Here is a 23,348-nt window from a genome sequence, read left to right as displayed (position 1 = left end):
CATGGCCATATAAAAGTGTTTAATAATTACTTAAAGAATTGAATAAATATCTTTCTCTTTGTATTATTTAAGAACTGTCCTCCCAACCTCCGTGGGTCAGTGGTTGAGCATCAACTTGTAAACCAGGAGGTCACTGGTTCGATTCCCAGTCATGGAACATGCCTGGGTTGCAGGCTCAATCCCCAGTAGGGGGTGTGTAGGAGGTAGCCAACTGATGATTCCCTCATCATTGATGACTTTCTATCTCTCTCCTTTTCCCTTCCTCTCTCTGAAATCAATAAAAACATGTTAAAAACAAACAAATACAACAGTCTCAAATAGAACATCTTGTTTTTAAGTTTTGCAATTACAAAATAATTAATTTAACATATAGGCATTTTTCAATTAAATCACAACTGAAAACGAGGCTTCCTTCTGAATTCAATTTAAGATAATTTATGAGATTTAAAAATTGCTTTAAGTTAGAAAAAATTTTAACATAATAAAATTCTTAAGAGGAAAAAAATCAATCACAATGTAACTAATCTATTTTGAGCTGTTTTTATTTTTCTGTTTCCCATATATTTCTCAACAGATGGATTCTTAGAAAATATCAACATTCTCTTCTGTCTCTCTCACATCTATCTCTATAAAAGCCTAAGTGACTGATCAGTAGCTATGATACACAATGACCACCAAGGGGCAGATGTGTCGATTCGTAACTATGACATGCACTGACCACGCAAGAGCTGCAGGGACTTTGCAGCTGAGGTTCTCGAGTAACATACCCCAAAACAGAAAGAAGGGAGCCTGATTCTTGGGCGCATCATCTGAGAATTGCCCTCTCACAATCCGACACCCTTCAGGGGATGTTGGGGAGCTGGTTTCCGTCCTACCCCCACAGGCCAGGGGGACCCCACTCACTCCGCAGACAGCCCCGCCTGTGGGAGGTTGGCTCCAGGGCATGTCTGCCTCAGCTTGCCCTGCCCTACCCCACCGGCCACCTTCTAATTAAATTCCTTTCAATGTGCACAAATTCATGCACCAGGCCTCTACTGTTTTGTATAAAAGGACTGTTAATAATTATTCATGGATTAAAACATGAAGGCAGGTGTCCTCTTGAAATCTGGCACAGCTTATCTACCCTACAGAGCTATTAGAAAAATCTTTTACTTAGGGTTTGGCTTTTGTTTCTATGGAAATTGCCTAAACTCCTTCATGCATTTCTTTTTCTCCCCAAAGCATTCACAATTTAAAAACAATAAATTTAGCAGTTTAATCTGTAATGCATATACACGAATTAAAAACTATTGGCAATGAAAGTTTGTAGCATATATGCTATTTGTGAAAAATAATCCTCTAAAAAAAAAAAAAGTCCAAGGCACTCTCTGCAGGACTGTTTCACAAACTGTGTCTTATTGAGTTGACAAAAGCTTTGGAAACATTAGTCATGCTTTCATTGCTTTTCACACAGTATGACTTATTACTCATTTGTGACCTACATTTTTCTTCATCTAGCAAATACTTCATGCTCTCATTTCTGCAGCTGGGAAAAACTACAGGACAAAAAGAAAGTTACTCACTTGCGATTTTTTATTTCAGAAATGTTACTGTTTAATGGGTTGCTGTTCCTGTTACAGAACTCAATATATAGGCTAATGTACCAGGTCATTATAATTGTTTCCTCATATTCCTTAAGAGAAAAGGTAAAGTATCTTTTCTCTCAATTATTCCAATGTACCTTAGGAAAAAATGATTTAAAAAACAAGCAAACAAACACAGAAGATCTAACAAAAAAACAAAATAAGCAAAATTACAAACACCTGGGAAGAACACTGAAGTCCTCACTGTATATACTAAACTGAGAACAAGTTTTTTTCTAAGTTAAAATAACTTTCCACCTAAATTTATTAGTTATAAGTAGTAACCTCACATGCATATGTTTTCAACTATATGTTTTTTAAACTGATTTCAGAGAGAAGAGGGGAGAGAGAGAATAACCTCTCTGTGAGAAAGAAACATTGATCAGCTGCCTCCTGCATGCTTTCTGACTGGGAATTTAACCTGCTACCCAGGTTTATGCCCTGACCATAAATCAAACCTGACACTTCTTGGTGTACAGGACGAAGCTCCAACCAGCTGAGTCATACTGGCCAGGGCTAGATTTTTTGACCATGGCATAAAAAATCCTTAATATTTTTCATTAGAAAATATATAGTCACTAAACACTACTATTTTTTAACACAGCAATTTCAAAGAGAAGTGTGTAAATTCTTTGAGTTTGCTGGTAATTTCAAGAGTTACTAGTTTTTAAAATTTTATATTTACTAGAGACCTTTAGATCACTTTATAGAACATGTCTACCTCATTTCCTAGAAATTTTGTTCTTACTTTTCTTAACCAGACTACATAATATAGAAAAAGTCTAAGCTATGTCCTCAGTGTTTCCTATGTATTAATCTCGCCTACCCAACTGAACTGTGAGCTTCCAAAGGAGACTTTTCTGTATTCCCCAAAACACAACACAAATCTGAGTGCCTGGCACAATGAAGATGGGTCTCCAGACAACAGTGTTGGACTCAACAAGGATAGTAGCAACTAAAGACAAGCAATTGGTATGACTTGAGGCCACAAATTAAAAAACATACACCATAATTCACAGAGTGAGATCTCAGTTCAATATTCTTTTAGGTTGAGATAAATAAAAACATACAGTCCTTTTGATAAAAATATGCTAAATTAAGAAAAAAATGGCAGGCTCACCAAGAAGCAAGTCCACCAAGAGGACCCAAATACACAAAATCAGAAACAAAAGAGGTGAAATAACAACAGACCCCACAGAAATACAAAGGATTGTTAAAAAATACTATGAACAACTCTATTCCAACAATCTAGACAATCTAGAGGAAATGGACATATTCCTTGAAAAAAATATTCTTCCGAAACTCAATTAGGAAGAATCTAAAAATCTCAATAGGCCAATAACTATGGGAGAAATTGAAGCAGTCATCAAAAAGCTTCCATCAAACAAAATCCCGGGGCCAGATGGCTTCACAGGAGAATTTTACCAAACATTCAAGGAAGAACTAAAACCTCAGACTATTCCAAAAAATTCAAGAGGAAGGCACACTTCCAAGCTCATTCTATGAAGCCAGTATTACTCTAATACCCAAATCAGATAAAGACAACACAATAAAAGAGAATTACAGGCCAATATCCTTCATAAACATAGATGCCAAAATCCTCAACAAAATTTTAGCAAATCGGATCCAGCAGTACATCAAAAAGATCATACACCATGACCAAGTAGCATTTATCCCAGGGATGCAAGGATAGTACAATATCCACAAATGAATTAATGTGATACATCACATAGACAAATTGAGAGATAAAAATTACATAGTCATATCAATTGATGCAGAAAAAGCATTTGACAAAATCCAACACCCTTTCTTGATAAAAACTCTCAGCAAAGTGGGAATAGAGGGATCATACCTCAACATAATAAAAGCCTTCTATGACAAACCTACAGCAACATCATACTCATGGGCAAAAACTAAAACCATTTCACCTAAGAACAGGAATGAGACAGGGATGCCTACTTTCACCACTCCTGTTTGACATAGTTCTAGAAGTGCTAGCCATAGCAATTAGACAAGAAGAAATAAAAGTTATTCAAATTGGAAAAGAAGACACAGAACTTCATTATTCACAGATGACATGAAACTGTACATAGAAAACCCTAAAGACTCCATAAAAAAATTATTAGACTTAAATGAATTCAGCAATATAGCAGGATATAAAATTAACACCAAGAAATCTATGGCATTTTTATAAATCCAATAGTGAACTTACATAAAGAGAGACAAAAAAACAATGCCATTTACCATTACACCAAAAAATTAATATACCTAGGAATAAACTTAACTAAGGAGGCAAAAGACCTGTACTTGGAAAACTACAGGACACTGAAAAAAGAGATAGAGGAAGACAGAAACAGATGGAAGAACATACTATGCTCATGGATTAGTAGACTCAACATCATTAAAATGTCCATACTACCCAAGGCAATTTATAGATTCAATGCACTCTCCATTAAAATACCAATGGCATATTTCACAGACCTAGAATGAACTCTCCAAAAATTCATCTGGAATAAAAAAAGACCCCAAATAGCTGCAGCAATCCTGAGAAAGAAGAGCAAAGTAGGAGGGATCTCAATACCAGATATCAAACTGTATTCAAAGCCACTGTTCTCAAAACTGCCTGGTACTGGCACAAGAAAAGACATATAGACCAACGGAATAGAATAGAGAACCCCAAAATTGACCCAAACCACTATGCTCAATTAATATTTCAGAAAGGAGAAAAGAATATACAATAGAGTCAAGGCAGTTTCTTCAATAATTGGTGTCGAGAAAATTGAACAGATATATGCAAAAATAAAAAATTAAAAAAAATGAGACTAAACCACCAACTTATATACCATACACAAAAATAAACTCAAAATGGCCGAAACCTGTTTGGCTCAATGGATAGAGCATCAGTCTGCAAACTGAAAGGTCCTGGGTTCGATTCTGGTCAAGGGCATGTGCCTTGGTTGCGGGCATATCCCCAGTGGGGGGTATGCAAGAAGCAGCTGATCGATGATTCTCTCTCTTCGATGTTTCTAACTCTCTATCCCTCTCTCTTCCTCTCTGTAAAAAAATCAATAAAATATATTAAAAACAAACAAACAAACAAAAACCAACTCAAAATGGATAAAGGACTTAAACATAAGATGAGAAACCATAAAAATACTAGAGGAATCCACAGGCAGCAAAATCTCAGACATATGCTGAAGCAATATCTTCACTGATACAGCTCTTTGGGCAATGGAAACTAAAGAGAAAATAAACAAATGGGATTATATCAAAATAAAAAGCTTCAGCAAAAGAACCATCAACAAAACAACAAGAAAGCCCACTGTATGGCAGAATATATTTGTCAATGTAATCACTGATAAAAGTTTAATCTCCAACATTTATAGGGAACTCATTCAACTTAACAAAAGGAAGATAAACAACCCAATCAAAAAATGGGCAATGGACCTAAATAGATACTTTTCGAAAGAAGACAGAAGGAGGCCAAGAGACATATGAAAACATGCTCAAAGTCACTAATCATCTGAAAGATGCAAATCAAAATGACAATGCGGTCCCATCTCACACCTGTCAGAATGGCTATCATCAACAAATCAACAAACGACAAGTGCTGGCGAGGATGTGGAGAAAAAGGAACTCTTGTGCACTGCTGGTGGGAATGCAGACTCGTGTAGCCACTGTGGAGAACAGTATGGAGTTTCCTCAAAAAACAAAAAATGGAACTTCCATTTGATCCAGTGATCCCACTTTTAGGAATATATCCCAAGAAATTAGAAACACCAAGCAGAAAAGATATATTCACCCCTATGTTCATTGTGGCACAATTTACCCTAGCTAAGATTTCAAAACAGCCTAAGTGCCCATCAGTAGATGAGTGGATTAAAAAACCTTGGTACATCTATAAAATGGAATACTACACTTCAGTAAAAAAGAAGGAATTCTTACCATTTGCAACAGCATGGATGGAACTGGAAAGCATTATGCTAAGTGAAATAAGCCAGGCAGAGAAATATAAATATCACATGATCTTACTCATTTGTGAAATATAATGAATAATATAAACCGATGAACAAATACAGATCCAGAGACAGAGAAGCATCAATCAGACCATCAAACCTCAGAGGAAGGTAGGGGAGGGCAGGTATAAGGGGGAGAGATCAAGGGACTTATATGCATGCAATGGGGGGATAAGGACCCATATTTAATATCTTAATAAGGAAAAAAAATTAAAAAGTAAAAGTTTCCTCTAAATATGCTCTAACCTCCTTCCAAATAAATATTATACACTAATACTCGAATCACTACAATTATGACTACAACTAGAGGCACGGTGTACAAATTACGTGCATGGGACGGGGTGTGTGTCCCTCAACCCAGCCTGTACCCTCTCCAATCTGGGACATCCTTCTCACAATCCAGGACTGCTGGCTCCCAACAACTCACCTGCTTGCCTGCTTGATTGCCTCTAACCACTTCTGCCTGCCAGCCTGATGACCCCTTAACCACTCCTCCGCCAGCCTGATCGACGCCTAACTGCTCCCCTGTCAGCATGATTGCCCCTAACTGCCTTCCTTTGCCTGTCTTGTTGCCCCTAACTGTCCTCCTCTGCAGGCTTGGTGACCCCCAACTGCCCTCCTCTGCAGGTCTGGTCATCCCCAAATGCCCTCCCCTGCTTGCCCAATCACCCCTATCTGCCCTCCCCTGCAGGCCTGGTTGCCCCCAACTGCCCTCCCTGCAGGCCTGGTCCCCCCAACTGCCCTCCCCTGTTGACCTGGTCAGCCACAACTGCCCTCCTCTGCCTGCCATCTTGTGCGGCCATATTTGACCACATGGGGGCTGCCATCTTATGTGTTGGAGTGATGGTAATTTGCATATTACCTCTTTATTTGATAGGTTGGGCCAGGCTTGATTCTAAGCACTTTACATGTAAAAGCACATAACTCTATGAAGAAGGTACTATTATTGTCCTCATTTTAAAGATAAGAAAATTCAGCAAAGCAATTGATATATCAGTTTAAATTATTATCTAACTGTCAAAAAAGTATTTATTTGATTGTACATTAAGAAATTCCATGAAGAGTGGAACCCTTAATTTTTTACTAAATCAGGCAGGGGATTAGTATTAGTATTAAACAAGGAACTATGCCATAGCCAGTTCCCTGCCCATTCTTCTTGGAATGGGCAGGGAACTGGCTATGGCATAGTTCCTTGTTTAATACTAATCCAAATGCTGTGGCTGAATACATTGCTGGTGATGAAAATTTCTGAAATGATCTTTCCAGTTATTCAGCAGTAAAGTTATTCTAGGTCTGCAGATATGATTAAAATCACTTTGATGATCCTTAGCCATCATAAAGCCTTACCCTTGGTAAGTTATGTAGGGGATAAGGCAAAAGCTGATTACATATGTTCATGTAAGGAAAGATTTTGCTATAATTAGTGGAAATGTATACTTAACTAAGAATATTGTTTGTTAGACAATAATTTCATTTACCATTATTTTACATACTAGAAACATAACTGTAACATAACCTTACATTATAAAACCAAAGTCACGAAATCCACAAATAAGAATACAACATATCATTATGATTTCTGAAAAGTAATCCAAGTTTGGACAAAGCTTAAATATTATAAAATGAAAGACCTAACTTTTATTTTGAAAGGAAAATTTGTCTAAGTTCACTGCACTGGATCTCCTGCTTCATCAACCAATTACCTTTTTCACTCTTACCCACAATCCTGAAAATAATAAAAAGCTTGGGGGGGAGCGGGGAGAAGAGAAGACAGAATTATAAAACAGCTGGTTCTATGATCAACATAATTTGATGAATAAGAATAGATCGATCTAGAGACCAATGGTAGGGGAAGGGGGGGTTAGAGAGCAACCAAAGGACTTACATGCATGCATATAGGCATAACCAATGGACACAGACACTGGGACAGTGGGGGTGGAAATGGCTGGGGTGGAGTGGAGGGGGTGTCGATTGGGGAAAAAAGGAGACGTATGTAAAACTTTAGACAATAAAGCAAACAACAACAACAACAACAAAACAGGTGGTTCTGATTCTTACTTTTTGACACCTAAGATTACCTTGATTTCCTGTGGAAGTGTGAGCCACCGCACTCCAGGGAGATTGTCTAAAAGAACCGCACCGGCAGCCTCGTACTGCTGGGCACTGGCACTGGCCCTGCCATGCAGCGTGGCAGGCTGGAGGGCTCTTTGGAAGAACAGTTCAAAAAAATGATCCAACCGAGGAACGTTCTCAACCTGGCAAAAGGCACTGAAGAACCAAGAGCTCTAAGTTAGAAAAACACATGGAAATAGATGGTGGTCATATCATGTGCTGCTGAGGGGACTGGATCTTTCCCAACCAGATAGCTCTCTTCCTGTCTCTTAGTAAGAATTAACTGCTATCATGTTACTGGTGGAATGTGCTAATTTACCCTGTCAATATTTTTTACCCTAAAACCTACTCTCAAATGCACTGAGTAGTGGTACTATGGAAGAACCACATGTTAATACAAGTGGTATATCTACAGCAGAATGGGTTCAGGTCCCCTTTTTGTAAAAAATGTGTTGTTTTTATCTCTCACTATTAACCGTTTACAACTCTCAATATCTTCAGACAATATGGGAAAATCAAGAGATTTTGAGCTTTGTAATAGAACAGATAAGGCTTTGAATCTTATCACTATACTTACTAGGTAGATATCACAGGAAAATAATCTAACCTTTCTCTGAACTTTGTTTCCAACTCTATAAAAATAGGGATAGTACAATCTAATTCGCATTCAAACTATCTAGTATATAATTAGTATAAGCACGTATAAGACTCATTACTTAGTAAGCACATAAGTTAACCTAAGTTATTTCCTCACCTCTTTAATGAAAGCATAACTATTGAAAAACTCAAAAGAGAGAGAGAGAGAAACTTGGTTTTAGCCATGTAAAATAATACAACATTGCCTGCAACATTCATGGAATAGCTCACTGGATAATATAATTGGTAATATTAGCAGAATACTACCCACTGGTTCATTCAACAAATTACTTGAGTGCCTAGTGTGTTCTTGATATTTTATTGTCTTTTGTCTTGATATTTTTATTACTGTACAGAATGGAGGTCACATTCTAGTGGAGAAAGACAAATGAACAAACAGTAAAATGAATACTTACAAAGGACTGTGCAGAGAACAGGGCCTTGTGAATGTGTGGTGTAACTGCTTGGCCATTTTAGATCAATGGTTGGGGAAGGGTCTCTTAGAATGGGGCATTTAAGCTGAGATCCCAAAGTCAAGAAGGTCCAGGGGGAGCAGAGTGCAAAAGCCAAAGGGGGGAAACAAGGTTGGCCAGGTGCCTACAGAATGGAGCTGAGGGGTGGGTGTGGTCTGAGATCCAAAATCAGAAAGGTGGGTAGGAGCCAGATAATGTAGAAAGATGACTCTAACTACATTTGGAAATTAATTAAAGTGAATTCCACTTGGGGTTGTGAATACACAATGCAATATACAGATGCTCTATTATAGGATTGTACACCTGAAACCTATATAATTTTATTAACCTACTAGAGGCCCGATGCACGAAATTTGCGCAAGAGTAGGCTTTCCTCCCTCCCTACCCCTCCTGCCAGCACTGGCTTCCCTCTGGCACCCAGGACCAGGCTTCCCTAGCAGCCCTGGCTTCATCTGGAGGATGTCTGATCTAATTAGAATATTACACTTTTATTATTATAGAAGATATCACCCCAATAAATTCAATAAAAAATTAAATTTGAAAAAAAATAGTGAAACTAATGAAGGTGGCAACAATGGAGGCAAGGAAACCAGTTAGGAGTTTACTGTAGCAGTGAGAGATGGCTATGGCTAGAGAGGGTAGATGGAGAAAATGGATGGATTGGCTCATATGGACTCGCTAGGAATGGTGAGGGGAACTGTTATATCTTTAACTTTATCACAACACTAAACTTTGTTCATGTACAATCAGTTTTCTGTGGCTCGATGCGCCTTTCATCTCTTTCATAATCAGAAAAAAAATACTGCTATTAAAAATTATTGCAAAATGACTATAAACAACATACTGGACCTGGACTGCCTTTTGGTTTTAAGAACTCAGTGGATCTTCATATTTATCGTTTGCCTTTCAAATTCTCACTTGGACAAGAAGTAACGAGTTCATTTTGTTGCCATCTGGGAAATACTTCCAAATCAAAGGAAGCTAAATTTCAAGATGAACTTCAGAGAAAGTAAGAGTACCTCTGCCCCAAACCACACCATTGAAATCTGCAGAACAACTCCAAATGATTAGCTTCATGAATAGGATTTATTGCAGGAGATTATTCTTTATCTCTGGTTTTATGAAAACAGAAAGCTTCAATTAGGGTAAAAAAACAGCAAGATTTGCTCATCTAGTGTCAATTTAAAGAGATAGTTTATAACCACATCCTTATACTTCACTGGTTAAAAATGTCCTCATGAGTACATGGTAAAAGCCTTGTTTGTGGATGCCTGGCCTTTTGCCGTTGCTGTTCACACATTTGGAAAATGCTAACAAGTAAGTAATTGAAAGGAAAGTGTCTCTTAAGCAGCTGTTGGAGAACATTGCAAACTAGACAATTTTCCCAGATGGCACAATCACAGAAAATCCCTAAGATTGCTTTGAGAACAGGGACAGCAAAAATCTACATAGAGAAGCAGCTGATACTACTGTGGTTTGGAAAAGTGTATAAAAGAATTGATTTATATACACTAAAGACATTGAAAGCAAAGGTATCATTTTAGCTATTTAGGTACTGGGACTTACAAAAACCCCACAAAGAGAAAAATCTATTTTTCATCATAATTTTACCTGTTAAAATGTTGAACAGTTACCTCAACTATCCTTCTTCAGATCAAGAAAGATGCCTCACATTATGGGGTAAGGTAAAAAAGCAAGAGGCAGAAAAAAAATATCTAGTATGAGCCCACATGTGTTCAAAAATAGAGTATGATTCATTTTATATAGAAAATACAAAGAAGGAACCGAAACCGGATAGAGCATCGGCCTGTGGACTGAAAGGTCCCAAGTTTGATTCTGGACAAGGACATGTACCTTGGTTGCGGGCACATCCCCAGTAGGGGTGTGCAGGAGGCAGCTGATTGATGTCTCTCTCTCATTGATGTTTCTGACTCTCTAGCCCTCTACGTTCCTCTCTGTAAAAAATCAATAAAAATATATTAAAAAAAAAATACACCGAAGGATACACAGGAAACTAAACAGTCTATTGTGATTTTTTTTTAAATTTTAATTGTGCATTCATTTTTAGTTGAAAAATTTTCTAGAAGGAAGTATCACATTTTAGGATAGTAAATTTGACACGGGTATTATAATCAGAAAAACACATAAAAAAACAAACACTTAAAACCTTCTGTTACGAACAAATGCTCTTACATTTACTCCTACAGAAATATATCAAATCAAAATATAATTGTGACTCATTACTATTTCACTAAAGTAACATATGAGACCAATAAAAGAAAAAGCAAGGGATGAAATGAAAAACTGCTCAGAGCTATATGATAATTAAAAGCCAGTAGTAAAGGATGATAAAATAAGGAGGAGGGGAAAAAACCTCAAACAACTAACTTGCTAAGGAAGGAATAGTAGTAAGTGCAAGAGGTGATTAGGCTGCCGAGACTGGTTTGGCTCAATGGATAGAACCTCGGCTTGGGGACTGGAGGGTCCCGGGTTCGATTCTGGTCAGGGGCGTGTACCTTGGTTGCAGGCATATCCTCAGTGGGGGGTGTGCAAGAGGCAGCTGATCAATGACACTCTCTCATCGATGTTTCTAGCTCTCTATCTGTCTCCCTTCCTCTCTGTACAAAATCAATAAAATATATTTAAAAAAAAAAAGAGGTGATTAGGCTTAAACTTGAGATTCAATTCAAAGAAGTACTTACCCATCTAACGAACCATACATGAATTTTAAGGTTTGGGCAACATTTTCTATCATACTCCTTAGCTGAGGAAGAGGAACTCTGAAAAAGGTAAAAACATTTGTTTATTTTTAGCATAACAAAACGATGCATATCTGAAAGAAGCAGACCAAGTTTGTAGCCTCTGCTCAGTTCCTTAGCTGGGCTTCCTCTCCCCTCCCTCATGGCCTATGCTGCCTTTATCGTGACTTTGTATTTTGTTTTTCTTTTGCCTTCTGGGATACTAAAAACATAAAGACAAATGATTTACCCTAAAGTAGCTTATCCTAAAGTATCTTATTATGGATGTTCCACAATTTTTATAAACCCACACTTGCAAAACAACCCAGCTTTAAATACCCCAACCCCCTGGCCTTGGGCAGTCTCCTAGCAGGGTCCTGTGCTCTTTTACACAAGCTACTTGAGCATCTGCGGATTTTGTTATCCATGTAGGGTCCCTAAAACCAAAACCCTGCAGATAGCAAGGGACGACTATCATCCCCTTTTAGATAGAAAACACACATTAGTTTGTTAAAGAGAGCCATCATTTAGCGTTTATCATACCATTATTCCATGGTGTTAAAATTCTGAACCCCACATTTATGATAGATCATGTCTCTGTTAAAAACTATAGTCACCTTCAAAACATAATCCATTTAATATTTTTCACTGTAGCCTACTTTGGAATTCCTGTTTATGATGTTAAACATGCCCATAAATTGTCTGATACTCTTCCTCTCGAGATGGAGCTTAATTCCTTCCCCTTGAGCTGGACTAGGTAACTCACTCCAACAAAGAGTATATATAGTGGAAATGATAGCATCTCTATTCTAAGACTAAGTTATAAAAGGCCTTGCAGCTTCCGTCTTTCTCTATTTTGGATCTTGCTCTGGGGTAAGCCCAGGGACATGCTGTGAAGATGCTCAAGCTATCTGCAGGTTTTGGTTCTAGGACCCTTCATGGATATCAAAATCCACAGATGCTCAAGTCCCTTATATAAAACTAGAGGTCCGATGCACGAAGATTCATGAAGGATGGGCCTTCCTTCCCTGGCTGTTGGCACCACCTTCACTCTAGCTGGAGCCACCTTTTCGCTCCAGCCTGCAGCCATCTTTCCGCCTTCCCACGTTGCCCAGAGGCCCGGAGCGGCTGGGGCAGTACAGAATGCCTGCATCATCACCATGGTGACAATGCAAGTGTCCCGCCCCGCCCCTGGCCATTCGATGCCTGCATATGCAAATTAACCCACCATCTTTGTTGGGTTAATTTGCATGCTCACCCCTGTTTGGCTGGTGGGCATCGTGAAGGTACAGTCAATTTGCATCTTACTCTTTCATTAGTGTAGATAGCATAGACTGCCCAAAGCCAGTGGGTTGGATTATGAAAAGCTGGATTGTTTTGCAAATATGGATGTACAAAAATTCACATTACATGAACACACAGTTATTGTACTCGTACAATGGACCTTTAAATCATAAAGCTGTTTAAGGAGTTTGCCTTTTGACAATTTTAATGGCATAATTAAATGAAAATGGCATAATTTTAATGGAACAAACTATGTTAGCAGTATTTGAGAAATGACCGTAAGGTAAATAAAACCCTCAACTTACTCTTCAGCAGGCAGGCCAATTAACAGCAACTTGTCAGATTCTTTCCAATAAGCCACATGAATTTGTTTCCCATTTAAAAGAAGGGAGGAGCTAAGAAAAAAAAGTTAGAATATCTTTAAATGTTATTCTATATCATAAAGTAATATGCAAATTAACCCTCACAACCTCACAAGATGGCTGCCTATGATCAGGCTGGCAGAGGAGTTAGTGAGGGACAACCAAACGACTGAGCAGCAGGCTGCGTGGGGTGACCAGGTTGGCAGGGGGGTTAGTGAAGGATGACCAAACGCCTGAACAGCAGGCTGTGTGGGGTGACCAGGCCAGAAAGGTAGGGGTGGGCAGTTGCGGGTGATCAGGCCAGTGGTGGCGGGAGTTAGGAGTGACCAGGCTGGCAGGGAGGGGGCAGTTGAGGGCAATATGGAGAGCAGGGGGGGGCAGTTAGGGGAACTTAGGTTGGCAGGAGGGGGGGCGGGAGCAGTTCAGGGCAGGCAGGTGAGCGATTAGGAGCCAGCAGTTCAGGATTATGAGAGGGATCCTGGATTGGAGAGGGTGCAGGTTGGGCTGAGGGGACCCCCACACCTCCATGCATGAATTTCGTGCACCAGGCCTCTAGTAAAATTATAAACAGTCATTCAGAAAAGATTGCATATGGAATGATTTAAGAACTGCATGCCTAATAAGCACATTTCTTGCCATATCCCTAACTGCCAAATAGAAAAGATAATTGTACAATAACAAAAATATATTCTGAAGTAGTTTTTAAAAACCCCACAGAAACTCAAACGAAATTATACCCATAACAGAAAAAACAAAAAGAAGAAGACTTCCATTCCAATGTGTTAATTTAATATATCAGGTCTGATTGCCTACGTATGAACTTGCTTTACTAACGTGATTACAAAAAAAGGAAGACATGGTCCCAGCTTATAAGGTAATAATTCAATATGTGACACAGCTACATAAACAAAAAAACAAAATGTAAGTCAGATTTCAAATATTCCTCAAGGAAACTATTGGAGTGATGTCATTTTTACCAGAAGATGGAAAAAGAAAAGTTAAAGTCTGGAAAATCCAACTTGACATTTTATCAGTATTTTAGGCTTCTTAAAATTTGAGATAACCTATTTTTTATAAAATCAAAGATTGTTGAAATATTAAGGGAAAAAATAGCTTATACTTCAGAGATTTATTGTATAAAAAGAAAAACAAACCCCAAAACAAAACTTAAAAGCTTTTGAGCCTCTTCTTCCCATAAGTTAACTATGGCATCTCAAAGTCAGGGCTGGTTAAGTCAGTGTATACTGGTATACTCTGCTGTATAATTGATTATATGATGTATTTTATTTTTCCAAAAATTATTTGATATCACTCTTGCTTATCCATCACTGAAAAAATTTGCACAGATCATATTGCATTCCAAACATGCCTCCTAAAGTGTATTCTGTCTTTCTCTATTACTGTTGTAAGAATCATAAGAAAAATAAGCATTTAGTCATTCTTCCCAAACACAAAGTGTTACCCATCCAGCAAGTTAACAATAAAGATAAAATCATGAAGAAGCCAAGATTCATCATAATACTATGCTTAAGAGATACCACCTTCATAAAATAAGTTCTAAAGTATAGGTGACTGTTTCGACTTTGTGATATGAAGTATACGAGAACACCCAGATCTACAGCCATATTGAGAACCTACACTTTAAGTAGATAACTGGTATAAATAACTTAGGTGAGAAGCAGATATATCTACAACATAGAAACAAATATATTTGTGTAATAGATATTTCTATTAGCGTTTTGTCAGAATAAAGGTAAAGAACTTGAAAGAAAAATAATTAAAGCTAAGTTAAAATCAATTATTACCTAGTAACTTGTGACCCAGTTACATTTTCCAGCATGTCACACAGCGTGAGAAATATCCCTCTCACACTTTTAAGTTTCTGAGATGCATCAGACACTGGATAATGATAAAGAATTTCCTGCTGTTAAATGAAAACAAACAAAAATTATCACATTCCTCAATTTTTCCAGCCATTATTTTTTGTCATGGAAAGTTCAGTTTGTATTTAGAAAAGAACAATAAAATTATTTATTTATATTTTATTTAAATAATAATAATTTTATTTATAAAATTATTTATAGCTTCAGTAGTTTTACTCAAAATAAGAAGAAATATATGCTTAAAATTTTAACACAGTTGAAAATATAAATTACAAACTGTCAAAATTGGTGATGATGTCAAAATATACATATACTGAATAGGACACTAATTAGTTGGAATAATTTCAAACAATGTTTTAAACTTTAATCTCCTTTATAATAAATTCTATAATTAATATTTTATTGTATTTTATTATACAAATATTTTTATACATATAGTATCTGTATAGATATCACATGTAACTTTTAGGAGTCCTTAAATTTAATTACTTTCATAATGACTTTAAAAGAATTATCTTTGTCATTTTTGGTGAATTTGTTAAATTATTAAATCTTTATTTAAACCCAAAACAATACTGAAATTAAAAAGTGAGAACACAAAACTACATTAGAGTAGTGCAGATAGGAAGAAACATTATAATATTATAAAATTTGAAAGGGTTTTCCTACCACAAATTAATCTGAGTGAAGTCTTTAAAAAACAGCACATTTTAAATTATGTAAAATACTAGATCTATAGAATAAAGCTCAGAATGCTTACTACTTTTCAACTTTCAAGAAGAGCCTGTTCCCAGGAAACATGAAGTTTTAACACAAGTTCAAAATCAGAATGTGCACTGTACTAGAACTTTTACACAAAAGGATGAATCATTCTGGACCTCACTTTTTTGTTGTTATTTAAAGCAACATGACATTTTTCTTACAAGGCAAATAAAAAGCAGGCAAAATACAAATTTCCAGATAGAAACCCCTTTCAGAGTAGTTTCTCATAATACTGTTTAATGGAAAAATTAGCATAAATATTAACATGGCCACTATTGAAAGCCCAAACTCTTATAATATTATCAGACATTTTCCTTGGTTCTCTCTCTGCTTCTTGCTTTGCTCTCTTTTTACAAGAACTAATTATGTGACATGGTATATATATCGTGGCAACTTTTACATTAGGACAACTATAAGTAATAACAAACTATACACATGTGCTTTTTATGCTTATTAATAAACACATTCAATATATGCAAATTGCTATGGAACGTGTTGGCCACATACATTCTTCCTAACAACGCAAATTTTCTTGCAATATTTTTAGTGTAAAAACAGTGAAACACTTTATCTCTACAAATTAAGCCAAACATCAGTGAAGATTTTCTCTTACGTCTATTTAAAACTTTGCTAGCCAAAAAACAAATACCACTCTAAACAAATAACCATTATTTCCTTTGATTCATTTTGTGAAATTTCCAAATCATCTGATTCAGAGAAAACAAGCTTTTCTTAGATAGGTAACTCACAGGAAAACAAAATGACCCTATGACCCCTCACTGTTAAGTAAGTCATACCAGTAAATAAAGGTCCTTCGAGAAATCCTCTCTGCCAACTGCTGCAGCAGCCAGCCCGGAAAGCCTCCCTATTAATACAGGCCCGGCAAGCTCTGCAATTCCTAACCAATTTAATTAGCTGTATTTTTAAGCACTTGCTAGCAGCATGCATTTGCAGCAACTCCCATTCTATTCAGTGAGAATAAAAAGCCTCTCCTGATCACAGTGTTGATACAGGGCTGTCAACAGACAGAGAAACATCTACCCGCTTTTCCATGGAAAGAAAGGCAAGGATGACAAAAGGCCTCAGCAGCATCCTACTCCAAGACAAGCTAGAAGGGGCCAGGGTGCTGCCATCCCAGAAATTTATTGTGTGTTTTACACAATAAATGGTTAAACTTCTCATTTGTTTTAAACATATAAAGGACTGATCATACATGCAAGAAATTAGAATTGTTAACTCGAGGGCTCTAGGCATTTCAGAACAGAGAAAATAATAAAAATATGTATAAGTAAATCCCTTCTTTTCCATTTGAATCAGTGACTAAATTTTGATATATGAAGGAACAACGCAAGGAAATACACCTTTTGTGTAAAATGGCTTTGGCACTGAGAATACAGACTGCAAAGATTTCAAAAGCAAAGAAATGCAAATTAGGTAAAACCTAATTTTAGATCCCACTTCTGCTCCAAGCATTATGGTAAACTAGATGCTCTAAGAGACTCTTGTGTTCTAAAACAACTAGATCCATGACCAAAACATACGTGTTCGAACTGCTGGATATGTGAGAAGTAGAGAGGTTTCCAAGGATACCCTCTCCATACCTTTCCACACCACTGCAAAGCAAGCTGGGGCCTCAGCTGGGAGTGGGGAGTGGTGGGCAGAAAGGCAGGGGCAGGGCTATGATGAGGGTTGATGCCCAGCACGTTTGATCAGGACACTGAGCACTGGGCTAGTGGCTCAGTAGATGAGGTAAGCCTAAGACCAGTGTGTTAAACCTAGGTCCTAGAGTAAAGCCCAGGCCAGTGGCAGAAGCAGAAGCAGAAGCAGCAAATTCTCTCTAGATTAGGGGTGTCGAACTCAATCAGAGAAGGGGCCAAAATAAAAAATCCAGCCTAAATCGCGGGCCGAATGGTTTACTGAACAGTCATAAACTGTCATTGTGATGGAAACGCAGCAGAGTGCAGTGATGACAGCGCGGTGCGGGCCACATTGCAAGGCCTGGCGGGACGGATTTGGCCCGCGGGCCTTGTGTTTGACACATGTGCTCTAGATAAAGGAACACATTCCCACTTTAGAACCTTCGGACTCCCAAAGATAAAATCAAGCAGTAAGTTTCACCAATGATCTCCAAAGACTTAAAAAGACAAGTCACCACAAGTCAGAGTTCCCTCAGGACTTGAGAGAGTGGGATGGGCAGATTCAGAGCAGAGAAGAACCCTGTATGAAATGCTTAGAGAAATAAAATATGGAATCACTGAGATGAGCAAGCAACAAGAGACTATCAGGAACAGCATTGTAGATCTGTATGCATATAGTTAGAAATTTTTCAGAAACTCCTAAAAATAAAACTGTGAATATTAAACACAATGGAGAGGTTAAAAAACACTATGGACATAGTGGAAGCTATAATGAAGAAAGAAAATGAAAGACATGTTTTACAGAGGAATGACTGACAGTAGACTTAGCAGCAATTACGGAAGTCTGAAGACAAAGGAATACTATCTTCAAACAGATTAGAGAAAAATAATTACTTTTTACCTGGTTGGCATAAGCAATACCATGTCTTTACTCCATCTTCTTCCTGGCCACACAGGAAGACTACATTTCCTACCTCCTTATATCAGGAGAGAGCATATACCTAGTGCTAGGCACTGGGACATGAGCAGAAGTGATGTTGCTACTCTGAAGCCAGGCCTCTGAAATATGCCATAGGTTACAGCATGCTTTCTCTCTTCTCACACTGGCCAACTGGATGCAAAAGATGCAACTGAGGACTGGGAAGCTCTTGGGAAGAATGGAACCATTACATGAAGGGCTCGGATCACAGAGCCACACATGACAGGAATGTGTACATTAAAATGAGAAATAAACTTCCATTATGTTATCACTGAGACAAGAGGGTTGTTTGTTATAGCAACTGGCCTATTCTGACTAATACAAAGTAGAATTATAAAACTACCTTTCAAGAAGGGGCGAAAAACACATAACAGATAAATAACAAAAACAATTTATCAGGAATAGACTCTCTCAAAAGAAATTTCTAACATATATGTTTTAGGAAGAAGAAAAAAAAAATGCCATGTAAGGACAGTCTAAGATGTAAGAAAGAATGGTAAAGAAATTGCGAAGCATATATGTAAATTTAAAGAAGGTTCATTTTGCCGAGACTGGTTTGGCTCAGTGGATAGAGCGTCGGCCTGTGGACTGAAAGGTCCCAGGTTTGATTCCAGTCAAGGGCATGTACCCTGGTTGCGGGCACATCCCCAGTAGGAGGTGTGCAGGAGGCAGCTGATCCATGTTTCTTTCTCATTGATGTTTCCAACTCTCTATCCCTTTCTCTTCCTCTCTGTAAAAAATCAATAAAATATATTTAAAAAAAATAAAGAAGGTTCATCTCTGAAATATGTAATTTTATAATATATAATTTATATTTTTATAAAATATAAAATATACTAGTTGTTAGTAATAATATTATAACTATGCCAATTTGTGGAATTAAAAAATGATGGCATTAAGATATTGATGACAATAGCAGATAGGTGAAGAGGGGGATGATTGAAGTGAAGCCATACTAAAGCCTTGAATTATTTTAAAAGGCAATACAGATAGTGTTTAACTTTAAAATCTTGTAAGACAAATGTGATAAAAATTTAAGAGTAATCACACGTAAAAAGAGAATAATAATAATAATAATACAAGCACCCCAAAATAGGTAAGGAAATGTCATAGAAGTGCGGCTTAGTGGTTGAGTATCAACCCATGAACTGGGAGGTCACGGTTTGATTCCCAGTCAGAGCACATCCCCAGTGCAGGGTGTTCAGAAGGCAGTTGATCAATGATTCTCTCTCATCATTGATGTTTCTACCTCTATCCCCCTTCCTCTCTGAAATCAATATATATTTCCAAATATATATTATGGAAAACCAGTTCAAACAGAATTTTTAAAGAAGACAGCAGAAACAAATTTTCAAGTATTTCACTAATCTCCACAAATGGACTTGTGGAGCTTGTCAGTTAAAATTCTGCAATTAGAAGAAGCAAGAGACATACCAAAAACATAAAGACAGAACGACTGATAAAAGGGCTCATTCTTCACTGAGAAGACTATACTATTAGCATCAGGCCTTTCCGTTTTCCCTGCACTTTTGAGAAGACTCACCTCCTCCTTTGAGGTCTCGGAGTCCAGCTCTAGTGTGAGATACATAACCATGTGAGGGGTGTCGAGCACATTCTGCTGGTTACCTTCAATCTCCTCTCCCCATAGAAGTTTGACTAAATCACCTTCTGTTTTTGATTGTGCATTTTTCTGTTTGGGTTGAGTCGATTCCTTTTTCACAGCATATGCATTTTCTAATGTCAGTTTCACCTTTAAAAATTAAAACAAGGGAAAATCAGCCGCAGCTTTCGCAAAGGAGGCTCTGTACCTGCACATACAAGTACACACAACACGCAGAGACATCCTCCTACTGCACGGGCTCCTCGGTTCCTAGCCCAGCGTCCGGCACACAGTAATGCAAATATTTATTGAGTAAGAATGTATAATTCTCTGTACAAACATTCATATGTTTAAACGTAATAACTGTATTGTAAGTATTGACAAAACAAGAAATGCCCCCCAAAACAAAAATTAGTGTGATCTGACAGTGTAATGAAGACTAATACCACATTATGAGCACTGACTCCTCTGGGGAAAGTAAAGGAGATTCTGGATTAAAAGCAACCTTCAGCTCTGGCCAGTGTGATAATCTCTCTCTCTCTCTCTCTCTCTCTCTCTCTCTCTCTCTCTCTCTCTCTCTCTCTTCCCTCCCCTCCCCTCCCCTCCCCTCCCCTCCTCTCCTCCCCAATCCCTCCCTCTCTCTCTTCCACTTTCTCTAAAAATCAGTGGAAAAAATATCCCTCGTAAGGCTTAACAAAAAAACAAAACAAAAAAAGCAACCTCCAGAGTTAGCGTTCCTTTCAAGTGAGGTGAGGTTCAAATGTTCTCTCAGACATTCTTTGTGTCTGATATTGTCTGTGATTGTTCTTTACTCTCCTGAGCCTTTAAATTAGGGGTGTCGAACTCAATCAGAGAAGGGGCCAAAATCTAAAATCCAGCCTAAATCACGGGCCGAATGGTTTACTGAACAGTCATAAACTGTCATTGTGATGGAAACGCAGTGGAGTGCAGTGATGACAGCACGGTGCGGGCCACATTGCAAGGCCTGGCGGGACGGATTTGGCCCGCGGGCCTTGTGTTTGACACATGTGCTTTAAATCAACGTGCTGGGTCTTGGATCATGGCCTAAATAAGATCATCTATCAGTTTTATCATGCAGTTTTCATTGCATGGCCTGATGTCCAACCAGTTTGGTAAGCGTCCAGGACATGGCCTTTTTCCAGTTGAAAGAAGCTTCCATTCCTCAGTTACCTTTCATTGACAAAGGAGCTAAGTGTCTAGATGCCCGCTGGCCAAAGATAACTCACTCATTTTAAAGCATCAGTGTGTATCTTGACTAAAAGAAGTTAAAGAATACTATTTAAATACTGGATTTGTGCACTGGTGGGGTCCCCTAGCCTGGCCTCCAGGGATCGGGCTGAAACCGGCTTATCAGCAACTTATTACGTTTTGATTGGTTGAAGAGACGACCAGATGACTGGACACTTAGTATATTAGGCTTTTATTATATAGGATACTTAATTTTATGTAGCACGGACATCATCATAAGCTAGAGAGGCACAAAATATCCCCATTGTTTAAAATTGTCCAAACTACAGATGAGTAAAGTAAATATTCTAACTGTAATAATCCATAACATTTCAACTTTAAACACTAACATACAATTATTATTTTAAAATTAGATTACATTTTAAAAGTAAAAAAATAAATTCATGCTATCAAGAAAAAGGTATGCTCAATACATATATATATTAAGTATATTGAATACTTAAAAAATACATTATATAACTTAGATATACACAATTTTTATTTGTCAAGCATACCTCAGTAAAGCTGGGGGGGGGGTAAGAAGTCTGCTCAATATTTAAAAACAGATAAAATTGTACATACTAAGTTGCATTTAGGGATAAAATATCTAAAAAACTATTATCAAGACAGCAATAATCTCTATTTTTAGAAATGTATTACAAGAGGTTCTATTTTCAAGGCCAACTTTAAATATACAATAAATACTAACACATTAGGAACTCTTTTTAATAATGAGCTTTATCTATTTATATATTTTTATTAAAAAAGTGAAGCATGTTATTTTAAAAAACTCATTCATAATCAATCCCTCCAGCCCATCCAACAACTGTTTGCATTATATTGTACTATAAAATAAATCTGCCCCCAATGAATAGAACCTTCCAAAAGAAAAATATCTAGGTGTCTTCTTTCTTGTTGGCAAGGAGTGATGACAACTGTGTTAAATTCTGCTATCTATAGCTATCTGTGACATTTCAGGGGCACTCAGTTATCTTTGTCTATATAAAGTGAATTAAATCACATAAGCATCTTTTCTAAAATAAGTCTCAGAGTTTATTTTAGTAACAAGTAGAAAAGAAAAGAGACATGAAGTTTAAATTCAACAATAGGTATACATTCAGAATAAAAATAAACTAGGTCACAGTTAGCAGTAATCTGTATAGAGAGCAGGAGGGGAGAAATCCCTCATGAAATTTTTCTGAGGCCTGGGAATATCTTTCTTTACAAAACATTTAATAAAATCATTCCAAATGGAAATGATCAAGCTTTATTAAATTTTTTGTTTTCTGTAAATCTGATATTGAGAAATGGACCCTGGGTATTAGAACACTGTATCAAGAAAGGCTGAGTATAAAATTAGTATATCTGGGGGGAGGGGATATTAAGCAAACTAAACAAAAATATTAAAAAATTACAGATCCTACATGGGAACAATCAAGATTTATCTGATGGAAATTAATATATGGTTAAGGTAAGGAAGAGTTGAAGAGACTTTTTTTTAGGAATGATCTTAGAAGGATATGAAAAAGAGGGTTTGGTATGAGGCTTTGACCTAAGCAAGCAACATGTAAGCATTATATGGCCTGAAACTATTTTATGAGGGTGGCATATGTTCCAGTGGGTAATGCTCTCAATATCTGTATGCATGAATAAAAATATAAACATACGCATAAACATGAAATTCTTGAGTAAGGATCTGATGAAGCGGGTGGCCTGGGGGTCAAAAGGTTCTTTTATCTGAGACTGAGAATTTGCGAGTATCCAAAACAGAATACATGGGAGTCTTTGGTGATGTTCCTTTGGAAAGGCAAGAAATCTAGGACTTGGGGAAATCCTGAGCACAGAATTTGTGACAAACTAGATGGGAGCTTTGAAGACTGTTCCCGGATACTGGGTTTAGGGGAGGAGTGGCCAGGAGGAGGAGAAAGCTGGTTGCAAGGGGCACGAGATGAGTGACATCCCAGGGAAGCAGCCATCGCAGAGAAGGGCCAGATGG

The 23,348-nt window shown here is 37.5% G+C and overlaps 1 protein-coding gene across 1 annotated transcript in view; it reads right to left on the bottom strand.

The window, feature by feature from the left end:
* Window positions 1-23,348, bottom strand: part of INTU (inturned planar cell polarity protein) — a 45,901-nt gene that overhangs the window by 9,001 nt on the left and 13,552 nt on the right. The window contains exons 4-8 of the mRNA XM_036424564.2: window positions 20,048-20,254; window positions 15,049-15,167; window positions 13,187-13,276; window positions 11,562-11,639; window positions 7,717-7,906 (exon numbers count right to left, since the gene is read on the bottom strand). Of these exons, the coding sequence (XP_036280457.1) occupies window positions 7,717-7,906; window positions 11,562-11,639; window positions 13,187-13,276; window positions 15,049-15,167; window positions 20,048-20,254 (684 nt within the window). The remainder of the gene's footprint in view (window positions 1-7,716; window positions 7,907-11,561; window positions 11,640-13,186; window positions 13,277-15,048; window positions 15,168-20,047; window positions 20,255-23,348) is intronic.

This window comes from Pipistrellus kuhlii, unplaced genomic scaffold (genome assembly GCF_014108245.1).
Source record: "Pipistrellus kuhlii isolate mPipKuh1 unplaced genomic scaffold, mPipKuh1.p scaffold_m20_p_8, whole genome shotgun sequence".
NCBI lineage: Eukaryota > Metazoa > Chordata > Mammalia > Chiroptera > Vespertilionidae > Pipistrellus > Pipistrellus kuhlii.
This window is presented reverse-complemented; position numbering and strand designations above follow the sequence as displayed.